Raw genomic sequence first — 17,866 nt, 5'->3', positions numbered from 1 at the left:
AGATTAACTGTGTCAGCATTGAGGAAATGTGCATAATGTATGAACCAATATTTTTTAAATGTTAATGAGTTACAAAATCATGCATGGGTAATAGAACCATTCCTAGTGAAATACAAACCAATGAAGAAAAATTACTTGTCAAGTTTTGGTGTAATAGCAAAGAAGAATATTAACATCTATATGATAAGATGGTTAAATATAACTTCCTTTGCCAACTGCATATCTTTTTGAAGGCTGGATTTTTTTTTTCTGTATGCCTTGGATGAGACAACATATTGTAATGAATTAAATCCAGAAACAAATGTAAAAATCTAGCTTTCTTTGATTAAGCCAGATATTAATAAAATTTACAATAATGTAAACTCATGCCATTATTTGCACTATTTGTTTTGGAAAGTCTAGTTGTTTTTCACAAAGCATGAAACCTATTCTAATGTAATAAGTTTGTTGTAGTTACTTTTTAAGTGGACTGAATATTTTTAAATAGTTACCAGTTTTTATCATAAAATAATATATATCTATAAATGTAATCCTCCAAGACAGAAGGTCTACAGGTTACTCAATAACTTTTCAGAATGTAAAGAATTCTGAGACCAAAAACTTTGGGAATCACTGAATAAACACATGTAAATTTGGGGGTCATTAACTTGGAAGTTTCATGTGATATTGTAGAAGTGGTGTTATTTTTTGAATGAGATAGTATGGAACAAAAACTGGGGCTTCTAAAAAGAAAACTGGCCTAGGATTTAGAGGAATGAGTGAAAGAAGAAAAAAGTCACCCATAGAGGATGTAAGGGAATCAATGCCATCAGTTTTAGGGGCCCGAAGTACCCAGGAGAGTGTGAGCCTTGGAAAGAAGCCACTGCATTTGGTTATGGTTGAGCTCTATAAAGACCTTGAGCCATTTCAGTGGACCAGTACAGCCTTTACTTTGAACCATTCAGTTATCTCTCTCTGCCCACCTGAATCTTCCTCTATTCCCTGATGGAATTTACAATCACCAGCAAAAATCCCTCTATCCTCAACCTTTATTTCTGAGTGGAACTTGACCTTCTTGTTCTAACTAAACCTTAGTACATCTTCCCTTACAGTCTCTTCAAATACCGACTGTGGTTTTGGAGGGTTGGAGGTGTTTATTTTCTTCTCCACGTGTACTTGGTAATAAAGATTTTACATGGTATGCTTTTCCCCCCAGAGATTAGGATGAGTTTTCCAGTTAATAAGTATAAATATTGGAGAATCACCAGCTGTTTGGACTCCAACAAAACACATATAGGGATTTCTCTTCATTTATTTGTGCTATGCTAATAATATTGGTTAATATCCCAAAAAAAGAGTAATTATAATGGCTAATTTGGATTAGACCACGTGTAACAGCCCAGGGTACTACATTAACAGTAAAATGTCTGCATTTAACCAGATATATAAAGTTTTGTTTTATTTTTGGCTGAAATATATAGCAAATGGCCCCTTTTCAACTTATTTAAATAGACTTTCAGCCTTTTTAAAAAGACCACATATTCTAATAGTTTGAACCTAGATCCTGGAGCCAGATAACTTGGATTTAGATTTAGGCTTTACCACTTTGTTAATATAGAAAATCACTTACTTGAGCAAACTATTGGAAATCACTTACATTTTCAGTACTTATGCTTAATTATATTAATGGGAATGTTAATAAGAATTATTATTTTTAATAATGCCATTATTATATTTAGTATATAATAATGTTCACCAGACTCAGTACCTGCTAGTATTCCATACTGTCACTTATCACCCTCCTGATATTTATTATAACTTAGTTGTTTAGCATTTATTTGTTAATATAGTAAGATTAAGCAACTTAATCCTATCAGAATATATTGAGGCTACTAATGAGCCAAGCGTTGGGAGTTATAAAGATGAACAGGGCATGATCCGGGTCTCAGAGAACCTCTGATCCCTCAGGAAAGGGAGGAAGTTACAAGCATTCTTAAAATATTTTTCTAGTGCAGGATGTAAACACAGGGGGAAAGATCCCTGGGCATCATCCTGTACTTTATTTCATTTGAATTTCACAGATATTTTGTCCCACTGTCAGAACTGACACTGTGGTATCTATTTTATTAAAGAGAAAATTGATGTTTGGGGAAGTTAAGTGGATCATATGATTGGTTTATGGAAGAGACTGCGCTAGAACTTTTGTCTCCTGAGTTCTCAAGTCAAAGTGTAGACATTTTTTGTCTTCTATGATCAGTATTGCAGTAGGTTGAATATTGGCCTCTGGAGGTATCAGGGACTGATCCCTGCATCTGTAAATGTTACTTATATGGAAATAAAAGTGCAGGTGTGGTTCAATTCAGAATTCTGAGATGGGGAGATTATCCTAGACTATCTGGCTGGACCCTAAAAGCTCCCACATGTATCCTTAAAAGAGGGAGACAGGGAGATATTTGTGACACACATACAAAAGACAGTGTGACTAGGAGGCAGAGATTGATTGGATTTACACACCCAGAAGCCAAAAAATGACATGAGCCAGGAGAAGAGGGAAGAGGCAAGGAATAGACTTCTGGAGGGAGCTCAGCCTGGCCTGTTGTGATTTCAGCCTGTTGGCTCTGACTTTGGCATCAGGAACAGTGAGAGAATAGATTTCAACTGTTTCAAGCCACCAACTTTGTGGTGATTTGCTTCAGCAGTAATAAGAAACTACTACAAGTATCTTCCGTGGGGGGGAAGGGGGGGAGAAGTGTGCTTCTTGATCCACATTGTTGCTCCCTTTTCGTCAAGAAAAGCCCCTTGGAGGAGCCTGCCGGAAGACTCACTACACCCTAGTATTCCAGACTGTCATTCATCAAACTTCTGGTTATCTTCACTTATCAACTCAAGGTTTTATTACCTGAAACACTCTCTTTCTCTTCATTTCTCTTGCTATCATCCTGAGCAACTTTAACATCCCCTGTCTAGCCAGCGTTCACGTCTCCACGCGTGCCCTAGATTACATTCTTTTGCTTATTCAAATAATTCCCTCCAACAATTCCTATCCCCCCTGCTCAGTCATTGATACATTTGTTGTTGATCAAACGGCTCCTGGCAGCATATGAACATCCAGTAAATTCTCCCTCCTCATAAAACAAATCACTTTGACCTCTTATTTCCCTCCTGTGCCTGCCTTGGTTCTCTGCTTCCTTTATAGCAAGCATTTTCAAGACATTTGTCTATATATTGTCTTAATTCCTTTTCTCCTTTGTTTTCTCCTTCTGCTGACGCAGCTCTTGTCAAGGTCAGTAAGAGCCTCTCTCTTGGGAGTTCCCATGGTCAGTTGTTATTCCTCATCTCCATTGATCTCTTAATAGCATTTGACATGATAGATTAATTCCTTCTGCTTGAATCATTTTCTTCTTTTGGTTTCTGGCACACTCCACTTTCCTAATTTTCTTTTTATTTCACTGGTTGTTTCTTCCCATTTTTCTTGCTGGCTCCTCTTCTTTTCTTGCATCTCTGTACTCTTCTCTATCTTCTTGCCTTAGTTTATTTTATCCAGTACCATGGTGTTACTCTCCATGCCCACCAATCACAGGCCTATGTCGCCAAGCTCAACTTTTCCCCTGAGACAGAAATTATTTTTATCTAACTCTCTACTGATAAAACTTTATTTGGACTTCTAATTGGCATTTCAATCTCAACATGTCCAAAATACAACTTTTAATTTCGAGCTCCCATCACACACAAATATGGTGCTGCCATATACTCGCCTACCTCAGAAAATAGCACCAGTGTGGAATCAGCTCCTGGGGCTCAGGCATCAGAGATACCAAGGACCCTTCGTATACCTATTTTTCCTGCACCTCCATCACTACAACAGCAAATCCATTTAGATACAATTTAATACATGTGGCCAGTGTGAACACTTTTTGTAAGTTACTCTACCCCCACCACAGTCCAGCCTACCAATGTCTGTCACCCAAACTGTTACCATAGCTTATTAACTGGACTCCTTGTTTTCTCTCTTGTCCTTGTCCAAACAGCCCATTCTCCACACAAGAGCCACCACGATCCTTTAAACTTCAAATCAGATCACGTTCTCCATGTTTAATATTCCTCAATAGCTTCTCATTCCACAATAAAATCCAAACCCCTTACCATGGTCTGTGAGGCTGTTCTGATTTCTCTGACTTTTCATCCCTTCTCTCACTCACTGGTCTGCAGTCACATTGACTTTCCTCCTTTTTGTTAGTCAACAAGCTTCTTCACACCTTGGATCTTGCATTCTAGTTCCTGTGAACCCGCTAACCACACTCCAACTGCTCATGCCTAGCTTATTTACTCACTGAGGCCTCTTCTCAATGTTCCCTCCTCAGCAGAGGCTTTCCTACTCACCTTATCTCAAATGGTCAATCCATGGAAGATCAATTTGCACAAACTAATTTGCCAAAATAATTTTTTAATGTGCCAAATAACCAACTATTACAGTTTTATATGACAATTCTATATTTGTGGACTGTGTTTCAAGGTTTATTTTAAAGATTATTAGATTTGGGCACCTGGGTGGCTCAGTTGGTTAAGCGTCCGACTTCGGCTCAGGTCATGATCTTACGGTTAGTGGGTTCGAGTCCCGTGACAGGCTCTGTGCTGACAGCCAGCTCAGAGCCTGGAGCCTGTTTCAGATTCTGTATCTCCCTCTCTCTCTGACCCTCCCCTGCTCGCCTGCTTGCTCTCTCTCTCTCACTCTCTCTCTCAGAAATAAAACATTAAAAATTTAAAAAAAAGATTATTAGATTTGACTTAAAATCTTCATCCCATAATAACTCATGAAACAATCTACAGTGAGTTGTTTGGCATTGATTTTAACTGTTATGCAAGTGCTTAATTGAGCTTAAATTCTTGCTAAATCATAAATTGATTTTCAAACATAAGTGATTATAAAATGATATTAGTAATAAATGTGAAGCACCATGATAACTGAATTAGTGGGGAAGGAAATGAGGAGGGAAAAAAGTTGAGAAAGCATTTTTCCATGCAGTGCTTATCTGAGGAGACCAGATTAATTACCAATATGTTAATTTTTGGTGATACAGATTAATATCCACTTACTATTTATTTGTATAGATGACTAATTTCTGAAGAATGATATCCTAAATCATGCCACATAACATTTAAAAATGTCATTAAATAAATATTATAGAAAACTTTTATTACACATTTTATTTTACAAAAATGTTGAGGAAATATGCAAATATCAAAGGGATGAATTCAGTATAAACAATTCAGACTGGAGAATTGGTAATTGCTTCTTTTACTTAAATATGCATATCTTCAGAGTGGCTATAATGGATTTTTGCTAATGAAAGGAATTATGAAATGTGACCATATTAAAATTATTGGAAGACATTTGTTAAATAAAAAAAAGGCAGAAGTTACAGTTCACTGTATAACGTATGTGATAAAAACTTGTTGAGAAATTGCTCTTAAAATGATCTCTATCTACCTACCCATATAATCCAATACAGAGGAAAAGATAGTTTCTGGCACAAGCTACCTTCGAAGTTGTAGGGTTGTAAGGAATTATCTATGATAGTAACAAAATTTGTGACTTGAGAACTATAGTGCATAAATATATAAATTTGCTCTGGAAATTTCTCTTCAACCCAGGTACATATTGTAAAATCATCTGATTATCCACAGTTGATATGATTTAATCTTCCTTCATCTATTTCATTGCTATGTTTGAGAATATCTGGAGACTTAAATTGTAATAGACATTTCAGACTCTATCTTAAGATGTTCATGTATCAAAAATAAAATAATAAAAATATGAAAAGGGTCATAAAATGCCTGTTCATGTCATGTAGGGGAGGTTATTATAACAGTTATTTTGTGATCATTACATTTTGAAATCCTCTTTATCATTAAAGCAATAAAAGCCCTATGAATATTGTTTCTTCCATGGTAAAAAGCTACTTGCATATAAGTATTCACTGATTTTGCAGTTTATCAAGTTTAATTTTAAATCAATATCACCTCGTTTTATCTCCACTACTTGTATTTTAGTTTAAATCCTTGATGCAAGTGTCAGTAATCATTTGTATGCACTATAAAGTGTCTCCAAAGGGGCTGAAGAAAGTTGATGTAAGTTTTTCTCATAGGTGTTTTGTTATTAAATTTTCACAGAATGTTAATGTTGAAAATTAAAAAGGATTCAGATAAACTTCCTGTATTCCAACTTCGCTTTCTACTTAATGAGAAGATACATAAATTAATTTTCTCCTAAAGCTGGGAGAAATTATGTTTTTATTCCATCAGTAATTAGATTGCATTTTCTTATTGAACCTACCACTAAAAGGAAAGGTGGAAGTTTTCTGCCTTGGTAGACTTGATGTGATCCCACCGAGAGGAAGAGCTTGTTGAAATTCTTAATGAAAAACAACGAAAAGATTTTTTTCTAGCCTGTTTCCTAAATTCCTTAAGGAAGCCTAGCATATGTTTAATTATTTTCAACATGTGTTCTAACTTTTGGCATATCGACAGAAAACTATTATTTGTATAGCTTAGGTGAGGGCTAATTTTTACTTATTAAAACTTTGCAATGAAAGGAGCTGTACAGTTTTTCTTTAATAATGAAGTAGAGATGATGAATTATTTAGCACCTAGCCTCCCTTGGATTTATAAACACTGATTTTATATGTGGATTATTATTTTGCAGAACCACAAAATATTTGGGTTATTTGACAATTCTTTTGACAACTTTAAATTCTTGTTAAAATCATAATACCAATTCCATATAATGGAAACAGTCAACTCGATGATAAACATAGCAAGAGAACAAGGTGACAGGTTTGCAAATTCAGAGGTAATTAAACAACTAATTTTCGTAGATTCAACTTTTGATTTTACCAAGTTTTCTTAGAAAAATTAACACAGTCATCCAGCAGATTGGCTTCTAGATTGTTCACTTTCTGATATAATTGTTTATGCGTTAACATTTTATATTAGGATAAAAAACTCACAAAAATATGCTTATCCCTAATTCAAATGCATACAGAACAATTGTTTACATTTTCATCATTGATTGGATTTAAAAAAATATTTAGGATCAGAAATGTACACATTGAAAAATACTAACACATGGGGACACCTGGGTGGCTCAGTCAGTTGAGTATCCAACTCTTGATCTTGGCTCTGGTCACAGTCTCACGGTTTGTGGGATAGAGCCCTGTGTTGGGTTTCTCTCTTTCTCTGCCCCTCCCCTGCTTGCTCTCTTTCAAAATAAATAAACTTAAAAAAAATACTAACACATGTTTGGGGTTCAGCTAACTAGAATGTGTCAATATGAGATTTAACACACATTGAAAGAAAAATCTTTAATTGTGATAAGTTAACAGCATACTGAAAAACTATTACAGAATAAGTCCACTTTAAAAAGCCATTTTGGGGGCACGTGGGTGGCTCAGTCGGTTGGTCATCCGACTTCAGCTCAGGTCATGATCTCACGGTTTGTGGATTTGAGCCCCGCGTCAGGCTCTGTGCTGACAGCTAGCTCTGATCCTGGAGCCTGTCTTCGGATTCTGTGTCTCCCTCTCTCTGACCCTCCCCTGCTCACGCTGTCTCTCTCTCTCTCAAAAAACATTTTTTTTTCAAAATATAAAAAAATAAAAAATAAGCCATTTTGTGTGTAGATATTCAGGAAATAATCAGAATGTTGATATTGGTGCACATGTCTTCTCTTATTCAAAGGTTCGCAAAAACAATACATAGTTATGAGAACTAAAATTTTACTTTTTACAACATGAAAGACAAGTTTTAAAATGCAACTATAATAGGATTCCTAACATTTTTATACTTTCCATTATGTTTTGTTTTAAAAATTGAGATCAGGGGCATCTGCTTGGCTTAGTTGGTTAAGCCTCTGACTTCAGCTCAGGTCATGATCTCATGGTTCATGAGCTCAAGCGCCACATCAGGCCCTGTGCTGACAGTTCAGAGCCCGGAGCCTGCTTCGGATTCTGTGTCTCCCTCTCTTTCTACCCCTCCCCTACTTGCGGTCTGTCTCTCTCTCTCAAGAATAAGGAAACAACCTCCTTGACCTCCACCGCAGCAGCTTCCTACTTGACACATCCCCAAAAGCAAGGGAATCAAGAGCAAAAATAAATGATTGGGACCTCATCAAGATTAAAAGCTTCTGCACAGCCAAGGAAACAACCCAGAAAATTAATAGGCAACCAACGGAATGGGAAAAGATAGTTGCAAATGACATATCAGATAAAGGGTTAATATCCAGAATCTATAAGGAACTCACCAAACTCCACACCCGAAAAACAAACAACCCAGTGAAGAAATGGGCAGAAGATATGAACAGACACTTCTCCAAAGAGGACATCCAGATGGCCAACAGACACATGAAACGATGCTCAGCATCCCTCCTCATCAGGGAAATACAAATCAAAACCACACTGAGATACCACCTCACGCCAGTCAGAGTGGCTAAAATGAGCAAATCAGAGAACTCTAGATGCTGGCGAGGATGTGGAGAAACGGGCACCCTCCTACACTGTTGGTGGGAATGTAAACTGGTACAGCCCCTCTGGAAAACAGTGTGGAGGTTCCTCAAAAAATTAACAATAGAACTCCCCTATGACCCAGCAATAGCACTGCTAGGAATTTACCCAAGAGATACAGGAATGCTGATGAATAGGAACACATGTACCCCAATGTTCATAGCAGCACTCTCAACAATAGCCAAAACATGGAAAGAGCCTAAGTGTCCATCAACGGACGAATGGATCAAGAAGATGTGGTTTATCTATACGATGGAATACTACATGGCAATGAGAAAGAATGAAATCTGGCCATGTGTAGCAACATGGATGGACCTTGAGGGTGTTATGCTGAGCGAAATAAGTCAGGCAGAGAAGGACAGATATCATGTTTGCACGTATAGGAGGATCAGGAAGAACTTAATGGAGGACCATGGGAGAGAAGAAGGGGGAAATGGGGGAGAGGGAGAGAGGCAAACCATGAGAGACTCTTGAATGCTGAGAACAAACTGAGGACTGATGGGTGTGGACGGGGGAAAGGGGAGATGGGCATGGAGGAGGGCACTTGTGGGGATGAGCACTGGGTGTTATATGGAAACCAAGTTGACAATAAACTATTTGTAAAAATAAATAAATAAAAATCTAGATTAGAGGAAAATCATTCTGAAATAAAATAAAAATAAAAATGTCAATATTACATATATTCTTTTTAATATTGCTTTCTCAGAATAAATTAATTTGCAAAACCTATTTGTTATAGCAACTGAAAAGATAAATTCCATATACCCCTGAATCATAATAACTTATAAATTACTGGGACTCAAATGTTTAAAGAAACATTTTATTTTTTACTTCAGACAATTGTGTTTGTACACCACTTAGAGTTGACAGAAGTCGGATGGCATATTTGAACTTCCTGGGGTAGCAGGCAGCCTTTACTGCACCGAGAATCGTGTGGCAAATATCAGCGGCACAAACAGGTCTATAGCATGCACCTTAGCAAAACTGGTGGAAAGTACGTAACCGTGACTGTGGTTTTGGTATCTTTCAATTCACCCTTATTTTATCTTTAAAAAATGGCAACGTTGCTATTTAGCCATTTTTGGCAAATAAACTCATTTTCAACCTGCCTCATAATTTTGGCCGCACATAATTTGCTGAGAGACATGAGCCTATATTACTGAGAAACAAAGTTTTATTTTATTTCAGCCACTTCCATTCACTTTCTGCACTCGCTCTTGCGGGTCTGTGAAGGCAGAGTGCGGTGGCTGACACTGCAGCTGTGGGGTCAGACTGTTATGGTGGAAAACTCACAGAACCGCTCTGTCAAAGCAGAGCAAACATTTTATAGATTATCTGCCAGGGCAACTTTCCCACAGCTGGCCACCTTCAGAGAATCACAGCGGGGGGTGCTTGGTAAATGGAGATTCCTGAGCCCAAACAGACCTACTGGGTTGTAAACCTGAGTGCAGAGACGTGGCACTCTGTATTTTCCCCACCCAGCCTCACTTTGGAAAGCAGCTAATCGCACCTGAAGCCTTCATTGGCTCACATGTTTATTGATTACATAGTGTGTAGCCTACATTCCAGAGGCACTGGAGATGCAGAGAGAACACAGGAGTCCTGCCTCCTCTACAGACTAAAGTCTGTAGTCCTTTGTGTTGCAACAGGGTGACAGCCACCTTTAAAACCTGTTGTCTTTCATGGTAGGGCACCTTCAGGGTTTTGTTGTTGTTGTTTTTAAGGTTCCTCTGCTATCACAGAATACCATAGACTGGGTGCCTTATACACAACAAACATTTATTTCTCATAGTTTTGAAGGCTGGGAAGTCCCACCTCATAGTGCTGGCAGATTCATTGTCTGGTGAGAGCCGACTTCCTAGTTCATGTATGGTTCACATCTCACTGTGTCGTCACATGGCAGAGAGAGCGAAGGAGCTCTCTGGAGTCTCTTTGGTAGAGGAGCCAGTCCCATTCATGGGGGCTTCACTCTCATGACATAACCCCCTCCTGAAAGCCTCACTTCCAAATGTCATCCACATTGGAGATTAGATTTCATCATATTAATTTGGGGGTGGGGGAAACAGACATTCAGTCCATAGCAGACACCTTGATATATCTCACTGAAGTTTGAAATCCAACATTGCTTGGTCTCAGAACAGAATCAGAATACAGGATGCTGAATTTCATCCGTCTGTGATTTTCATAAAGGTGTTTGGTTTGGTTTGATTTGTTGTTGTTTATTTGTTTTTAGGACACGATGGCATATTCGTGACACAGTTCCACTTCATTAGTGGCTCTTGCCGCACTTCTGCTTTGTATTATTTCATTTTCATTCTACTCTCATTCCATCTCCTTTTATAATATATTCAGTGGTCTGATTGCTGAATCATTGTGTGGTCTTTTACAACCTAATTAAAAATACCGATGAGATTGGGGTTATGGGAGATAATTTTATTGATGTATTTTACAATTAATTATGTATTGATAACAGTCCAGCATCATTATTTATTTTAATTAGGCTAATTATAAAATGTAATTACTAGAATAGCCAAGGTGCTCAACAGCTGCCTAAAAGCTATCATTTTGAAATATAATTCTTGCTTGTCGATTACTACCACCTTCCTTAATTTGTGGATAAATTATTCTCTGTTATTTCTGTGGAGAAATTTATTTGGAAGCATCAGTTACTTAAGTGAAAAATTAAAATGTCCCACAGTAAAGTCTTTGAGGATCAGATGATGAAAACAACAGAACAGAGTTCAGAAGATGGTGACACAATTGTTTTCATCAACTAATACAACCCATGATTTGCTTACTACTTAAGGTTTGCCAGTTAGGGCATTATTTTGTTGTTGTTGTTATTTTGTTTTTAATTTTTAAAATATTTTATTTATTTTTGAGAGAGAGATAGAGACAGCATGAGCAGGGGAGGGTCAGAGAGAGAGGGAGACACAGAATCCAAAGCAGACTCCAGGCCCTGAGCTAGCTGCCAGCACAGAGCCCGACGCGGGGCTCGAACCCGCGAACCGCGAGATCATGACCTGAGCCGAAGTCGGACGCTTAACAGACTGAGTCACCCAGGTGCCCCAGGGCATTGTTTAATCATGAAATATTTTATTTTCTTTTTAATTTGACCCTGGTAGGAGTTCTAATACAGTAACTAGTGTATAATCTACTAGCTTTCATTCTAGAAAAAAAAATGAAAAAGTGTAAAAGTACAGTAGGTTTGAATCAAGCATCTAACATCAGTCTTTTATAAACAGTGAACCCATGGTCGGAAATTATCTTCTCAGTGACACTTTTGTCATTGGAAGGTGATGGATGACTGAAATTAAGTGGGAAACCACCATATTGTAACTTTTTTTTTCATTTCAATACTTTTTGATTTCTATACATTTGACTCTAGGAAATACATTTTATAAAATTTGCATGGTATGTGTGTGGTGCCCACTGTTGACCAGCCATTATCCTTAAAGAACTAACTTGGGTTTAGTAGGCTCAGCATTCCCATTTAGATCCTTTTTTTTTTAAATGTTTGTTTTTAAATTTTTTTATTTCTAGGAGAGAGAGAGAGAGAGAGAGAGACAGCGTGAACAGGGGAGGGTCAGAGAGAGAGAGAGTCACAGATTGTAATAGGCTCCAGGCTCTGAGCTGGCAGTCAGCACAGAGCGCGACGCAGGGCTCGAACCCACGAACCGTGAGATCATGACCTAAGCGAAAGTCGGACGCTTAACCGACTAAGCCACCCAGGCACCCCTCCCATTTGGATCCTTAGGGTGGTTAGGATGCCTTCAGCTCATTTACTGGTGGATGGACAGCTTTAGCATGAATACTAAGCCTTCCATGTTTGACCTCTGCTTTTGTTACAGAAACCCTGGAAACTCGCATCAGACAAGCAGAGAATTACACCAGTATCCTTTTCTGCAACACCTACAAAAATATGGCCGTAGAGGCTACAGCTTCAGTTCAGGAGTTCTTCACGGATGTGGGGCTCTATTTGTTTGGCACAGATGTTAATCCTGAAGAATTTGTAAACAGATTCTTTGACAGTCTTTTCCCTCTGGTCTACAATCACCTCATCAGCCCTGGTGCGAGGGACAGTTCCCTGGAATACTCAGAATGCATCCGGATGGCCCGCCGGGATGTGAGTCCCTTTGGTAATGTTCCCCAAAGAGTAGTGGGGCAGATGGGGAGATCACTGCTCCCTAGCCGCACATTTCTGCAGGCACTGAATCTGGGCATCGAAGTCATCAATACCACAGACCATCTGCACTTCTCCAAAGAGTGTAGCAGAGCTGTCCTGAGGATGCAGTACTGCCCTCACTGCCAGGGCCTGACTCTTAGCAAGCCTTGCATGGGGTACTGCCTGAACGTCATGAGAGGCTGCCTGGCACACACGGCAGAGCTGAATCCACACTGGCATGCCTACATCCGGTCATTGGAAGAGCTGTCAGACGCCATGCATGGACCGTATGACATTGAACACGTTCTCCTGAACTTCCACTTGCTTGTTAATGATGCCGTGATGCAGGCTCACCTCGATGGACAAAAGTTATCGGAACAGGTAAGCAGCCAGCTCCACATTTCCTGACTGATTTCTTAGAACTCAAGGATTGGCCATATACATAAAGTTCATTGATTACAAGCACATCATTATGTGCTTTAGGATTATGGCAACTTAACGAGTTAATACCTCAGGAAATAGTAGGAGAATGTATGGGTTGCCATATTTGATTCCGATATATTTTTTATTGGGGTGCCTGGGTGGCTCAGTCGGTTAATGGTTAAACTCAGTTTTGGCTCAGGTCATGATCTTATAGTTCATGGGATCAGGCTCTACCCTGGGCTCTGTGCTGACAGTACAGAACCTGCTTGAGAGGCTCTCCGCCCCTCCTCTCTGTTCTCTCTTTCTCTATCTCTCAAAAAAAAGATAACATTTTTTATACCTAACAGTAAAATTTTGGTTAGCTGCTTTCCCCTTTCTAAGTAGAAGCCTTCTCGTAGGATTAGTTCAGTGAGGTAGAGAGAACTCAGGTTTAACATCAGGACCCACCTGGATTTGAATCTGCATTCTGCCAGTAATTCTCAGATGCCTTAGACCCACTGAGTCTGTTTCCTCATTGATAAAAAGAGCATAGTAACACATAGCTTTTGGAGTATTCTTTTTTGGGAAGATAGAAAATGTATGCAAACTACCTAGGATGATGCCTTTTACTAAAAAACATGGGTAGTTATTATTAGCATTTCAAAGGTTTTCAACACCAAATTAGAAATGCCAATTATATTTTCATTAAATGAAAACTTGACAGCTTAATGTTCAAAAGTGTTTCTTCAGACACTCTTCAGAATCTGTCATAGTGATGGTGTAATGATTTTTGAAAATGTGGTATATGCAACATCATGGTGTTTTATTCCAAGAAGATTTTAGGAAGTTTTTTGAAACAAAATCTTTCAGTAAAAGGGCACAAGAGTTTTCTATTTTTCCCATCTTCTGTAGAGCCATTTTCTTACATATTCACAGGCTTCTTAGTAACATTCTCATATCCCATATAGCGAAGGAGGACACGTTGCTGATGTTTATCCTAAATCATTTCTCCTGAAACAAAATTATACTCCTCTGTGCTGAGAGAACACCTCTCCCCACACTGGCACTAATTTACTGATTTAATAAACATCCTAATCGTTAGCCTTAGAAGACAGTCTTTTTAATTAATTTCCAGTAGACATTGGATTCAAAATCTTTGTGCCCAATCATCTCTTCCCCTTTTCTTCCTAACTTTCAGGGTCTTTGCTGGGCCTGTGCGAGCCTGTCAGGTGGCCTTTTGCAGGTTAGACATGGTGTCCTCTTTCGGGGGATGCCTCACCATTATATGGCTCAGTGGGTAGAGAGTGAGTTGGATTTCAACTCCCATTTCTTGAGTTATTCAGCTGGATCTCCTTATATAGTGAACAAAATTCCCAGTCATATGCAGTGGTCTGGATCTTTCTGCAATCTGTCCCTTCCTGGAGATCAGATAACTACTAGAACTTTTGGAAGAGATATAATAAACCAACTCAAAGTGAGGTATAAAAGACTTCTAAGATTTCAAGGATTTCATAGTGATGAGAAATAACCCTTAGATCCAGGAAACAAATATTAGTATTATGATATTGAGTATCTCCTGAAGGGAAAACAGGCACAAGAGCTCTGAAATCAAGTCCAGATTTGATATTAACTTGGGGGCATGCCATGTAATCTCAAAGGGCCAGAATTTCTATTATACATAAGTAGTAGAGGTTTCTAAGATTCCTTCCTTATACTATGTAGTTTGGAAAACTGGAGGGTCATTTTGTATCCTTAAAATTTGTCACATAGAAAATTATTTATTTTTCCTATTTCAAATGCAAAACTAACACAGGCTCATACTTCAATAAATCTGTTCTCAAATTCTGAGTTTGCTCCTCACTTGTCATGTGGCCTGGGACAGCTACTAAAACCGTTTGATTCTGTTTTGTCCTGTGTGGAGAAGGTAGAAATGGTTCAAGTGGGTAAATGCCAGTAAGGCTCTGACATTTGTAGACACCAGTACCTGAAATGCTTGCTTGTTTTCTTTCCCTAGTCTAAGTCCAGCCTTGAGCAAACCTTGGGGAAGCAGGTTACTTTAGAATCTCAAAGGATTAGAATCATCATCATACTTGTGTTTTATAAAGAAGTTTTAAACAAAACTTTTGTCATATGAAACTCCATGGTGGATTTACAAAGAACATTTTTTTTTCTTTTAGGCAAATCGTTTGATTTGATACAATCAGTAGTCCTAGGACTATCTTGAGAAACATCAATCATTACTAATAAGTTGTTAGATCCTTTCTAAATAAGACAACCGAGATTCTCTTTTTTAACTTATGGCAACAGAAGGAGATACTACTGACTTTAAATTCCTTGAAAATTGACTCATTAATATTTATTTCTGCCAAGTTCAAAGTGATTTATAAGCTGTTTACCAAGCTTCGATAACCAGTTCACACATCAATGAGTTTAACAAATTCAAACTAAATTACTGGAGAGCCAGCAAATAACGACTTTCTCACATTCCCAAAGCAATCTCTGAGATCTAGGACTTCCAAGCCTAGTCCTCAGTAAATACACATTTTCACTTTGAGAACTCCATAGAGGTATCTGCTGTATCATATTTCCGTTGGATGAATTTCAACTGGAAAAAAAAATGTTCTCAGTTTCCTGAGGAAAATCATGAGTCTCTGCTGCTGAATCAGCCATTAGAGAAACAAAATTTAATTCACAATCGGGTATTTTCATTTTATAATTATTCTGGGGATTAAGACAATACTTAATTTCATAGAGCATTAACAGAGAGCCAACAAAGTGTTGACATTAAAGCGCTGCCTCTGCTGGCAGACTGGATTTCACAGGTGTTCTCGCTTACTGGGCATGAGTTTGGGCATTTGATTATTTAGTCTCTCCTTACCTTAGTCTCCTCTTTGGTGAAATGGGGCAATAATACCTACATCATTGAGTTCTCATCATAAAATGAGCTTTCACAACTAGATTACTGTCTTCTAGATGTTAAATGTTTAAATCCTACTAATTATTATCACAGTATATTATTTGTGAATGCTTTGTTGATTTCTGTGGTGTCTTTTTTAAAGTTGAAATTATGTTAAAAAATTTTTTTAATGTTTTATTTATTTCTGAGAGAGAGAGAGAGAGAGAGACAGTGTGAGCAGCGGAGGGTCAGAGAGAGAGGGAGACACAGAATCTGAAGCAGGCTTCAGGCTCTGAACTGGTTGTCAGCACAGAGCCCGACGAACCATGAGATCATGATCTGAGCGAAGTTGGACGCTCAACCGACTGAGCCACCCAGGTGTTTTAAATGCTTCCAAGGCAAAAATACTTTTCCTAATGTGGTATAGAGTTGAAAAAAATTATTATGAATTATTTAATGCAAGCAAAGAATTGTAAAGAATTTCCTTAAATAAGAAAAACCTGGGGGCGCCTGGGTGGCTTAGGCGGTTANATTTTCAGAAAATATTATGCAATTCTATAATGTGCTTTAATATTAATTAAATGGTATTAATTAACAATTAATAGATAAAATAACTTTGTAATCATTTTTAATGTTAAGAAATCATTTAATGATTTCTTGTGAGGAAATCATTCATTTTATAAAATATAACTTTATTTTTGCTATTAATTATATATAGTACANGACCTAAGCGAAAGTCGGACGCTTAACCGACTAAGCCACCCAGGCGCCCCAGTGGTTCAACATCTTCTAAATGGAACAAATATTACTAAGAAACTCAACTGAACATTGATTCTATACAATTTTAGAAACAAAATGGATTTTTTCAGCTTTATTGACATATAAATGACAAAATCACATTTTTATTTAAATATTTGGTAGAATTCACCAGTGAAATCATTTAGTACTGGGCTTTTATTTTCTTTCTTAATTTTTAAATTACTGATTTCAGTCTCCTTAATATTGATCTGTTCAGATTTTCTATTATTTTCATGATTTTGAAAAATGATTTCATGTTTTAATAGGTTTCTATCATTTGATAGGTTTCTATTATTTTCATGATTTTGAAACATGATTTCATGTTTTGATAGCTTCTATGTTTCTAGGAATTTACCTGTTTATTTTACACTATCCAGTTTGTTTGCATATAATTGTTCAAAGCAGTCTCTATGGATTCTAGCAGACCCTTTGGATTCTGTGATGTCAGTTGTAATGTCTCCTCTTTGACTTACCATTTTATTTATTTGAGTCCTTACTTTTTTCTTTATCTAGCTAAAGATTAGTACATTATTTTTTTATCTTCTTAGAAATCAGCTCTTAACATCACTGCTATTTTCTGTTGTTTGTATGGTTTCCGTTTCATTTATTTCTGCTTTGATCTTTGTTGTTTCTTTTCTTCTGGTAATTTTGGGCTTAGTTTATTCTCTTTTTTCCTCTAGTTCCTTGAGGTGTAAAGTTAGGTTGTTTATTGGTGACTTCCCCCCCCCCCCAATATAGGTATTTATCACTATAAACTTAGCAAGTAGCACTGCTTTTGCTGGATCTCATAAATTTTGGTATGCTTTGTTTTCACAGCTGGGAGTTGGGGTTTCTCTCTGGGTTGTATGGCCCTTTCCTGAGGGTAGGATTTATGATAAGCGTGCATCTCAGCCTTTCTTGCCTATTTCAGTGGGTGTTTTCTCATTCACCCAGCGTGCTCAGCTAGTTTCTAGCTTTCTTTCAGAGGAAATTTCTCTATGGGTAGTTGTACATTTGGTGCATCTGTGGGAGGAGGGAAATTCAAGAGCCTCGTACGTTGTTGCTATCTTGGGAATTACTACCACAAAAAGC

At 37.7% G+C, this 17,866-nt stretch overlaps 1 protein-coding gene across 1 annotated transcript in view; it reads left to right on the top strand.

Moving 5' to 3' along the window:
* The window catches only part of GPC5 (glypican 5), a 1,368,124-nt gene that overhangs the window by 214,180 nt on the left and 1,136,078 nt on the right, over positions 1-17,866 (top strand). Inside the window, exon 3 of the mRNA XM_077780101.1 lies at positions 12,386-13,080. Coding sequence (XP_077636227.1) covers positions 12,386-13,080 — 695 coding nt within the window. The remainder of the gene's footprint in view (positions 1-12,385; positions 13,081-17,866) is intronic.

The sequence above is a fragment of the Crocuta crocuta genome, unplaced genomic scaffold (assembly GCF_008692635.1).
Source record: "Crocuta crocuta isolate KB4526 unplaced genomic scaffold, BGI_CrCroc_1.0 scaffold188, whole genome shotgun sequence".
Taxonomy (NCBI): Eukaryota; Metazoa; Chordata; class Mammalia; order Carnivora; family Hyaenidae; genus Crocuta; species Crocuta crocuta.
Note: the sequence above shows the minus strand (reverse complement) of the source record. Positions and strands in the feature narration are given on the sequence as shown.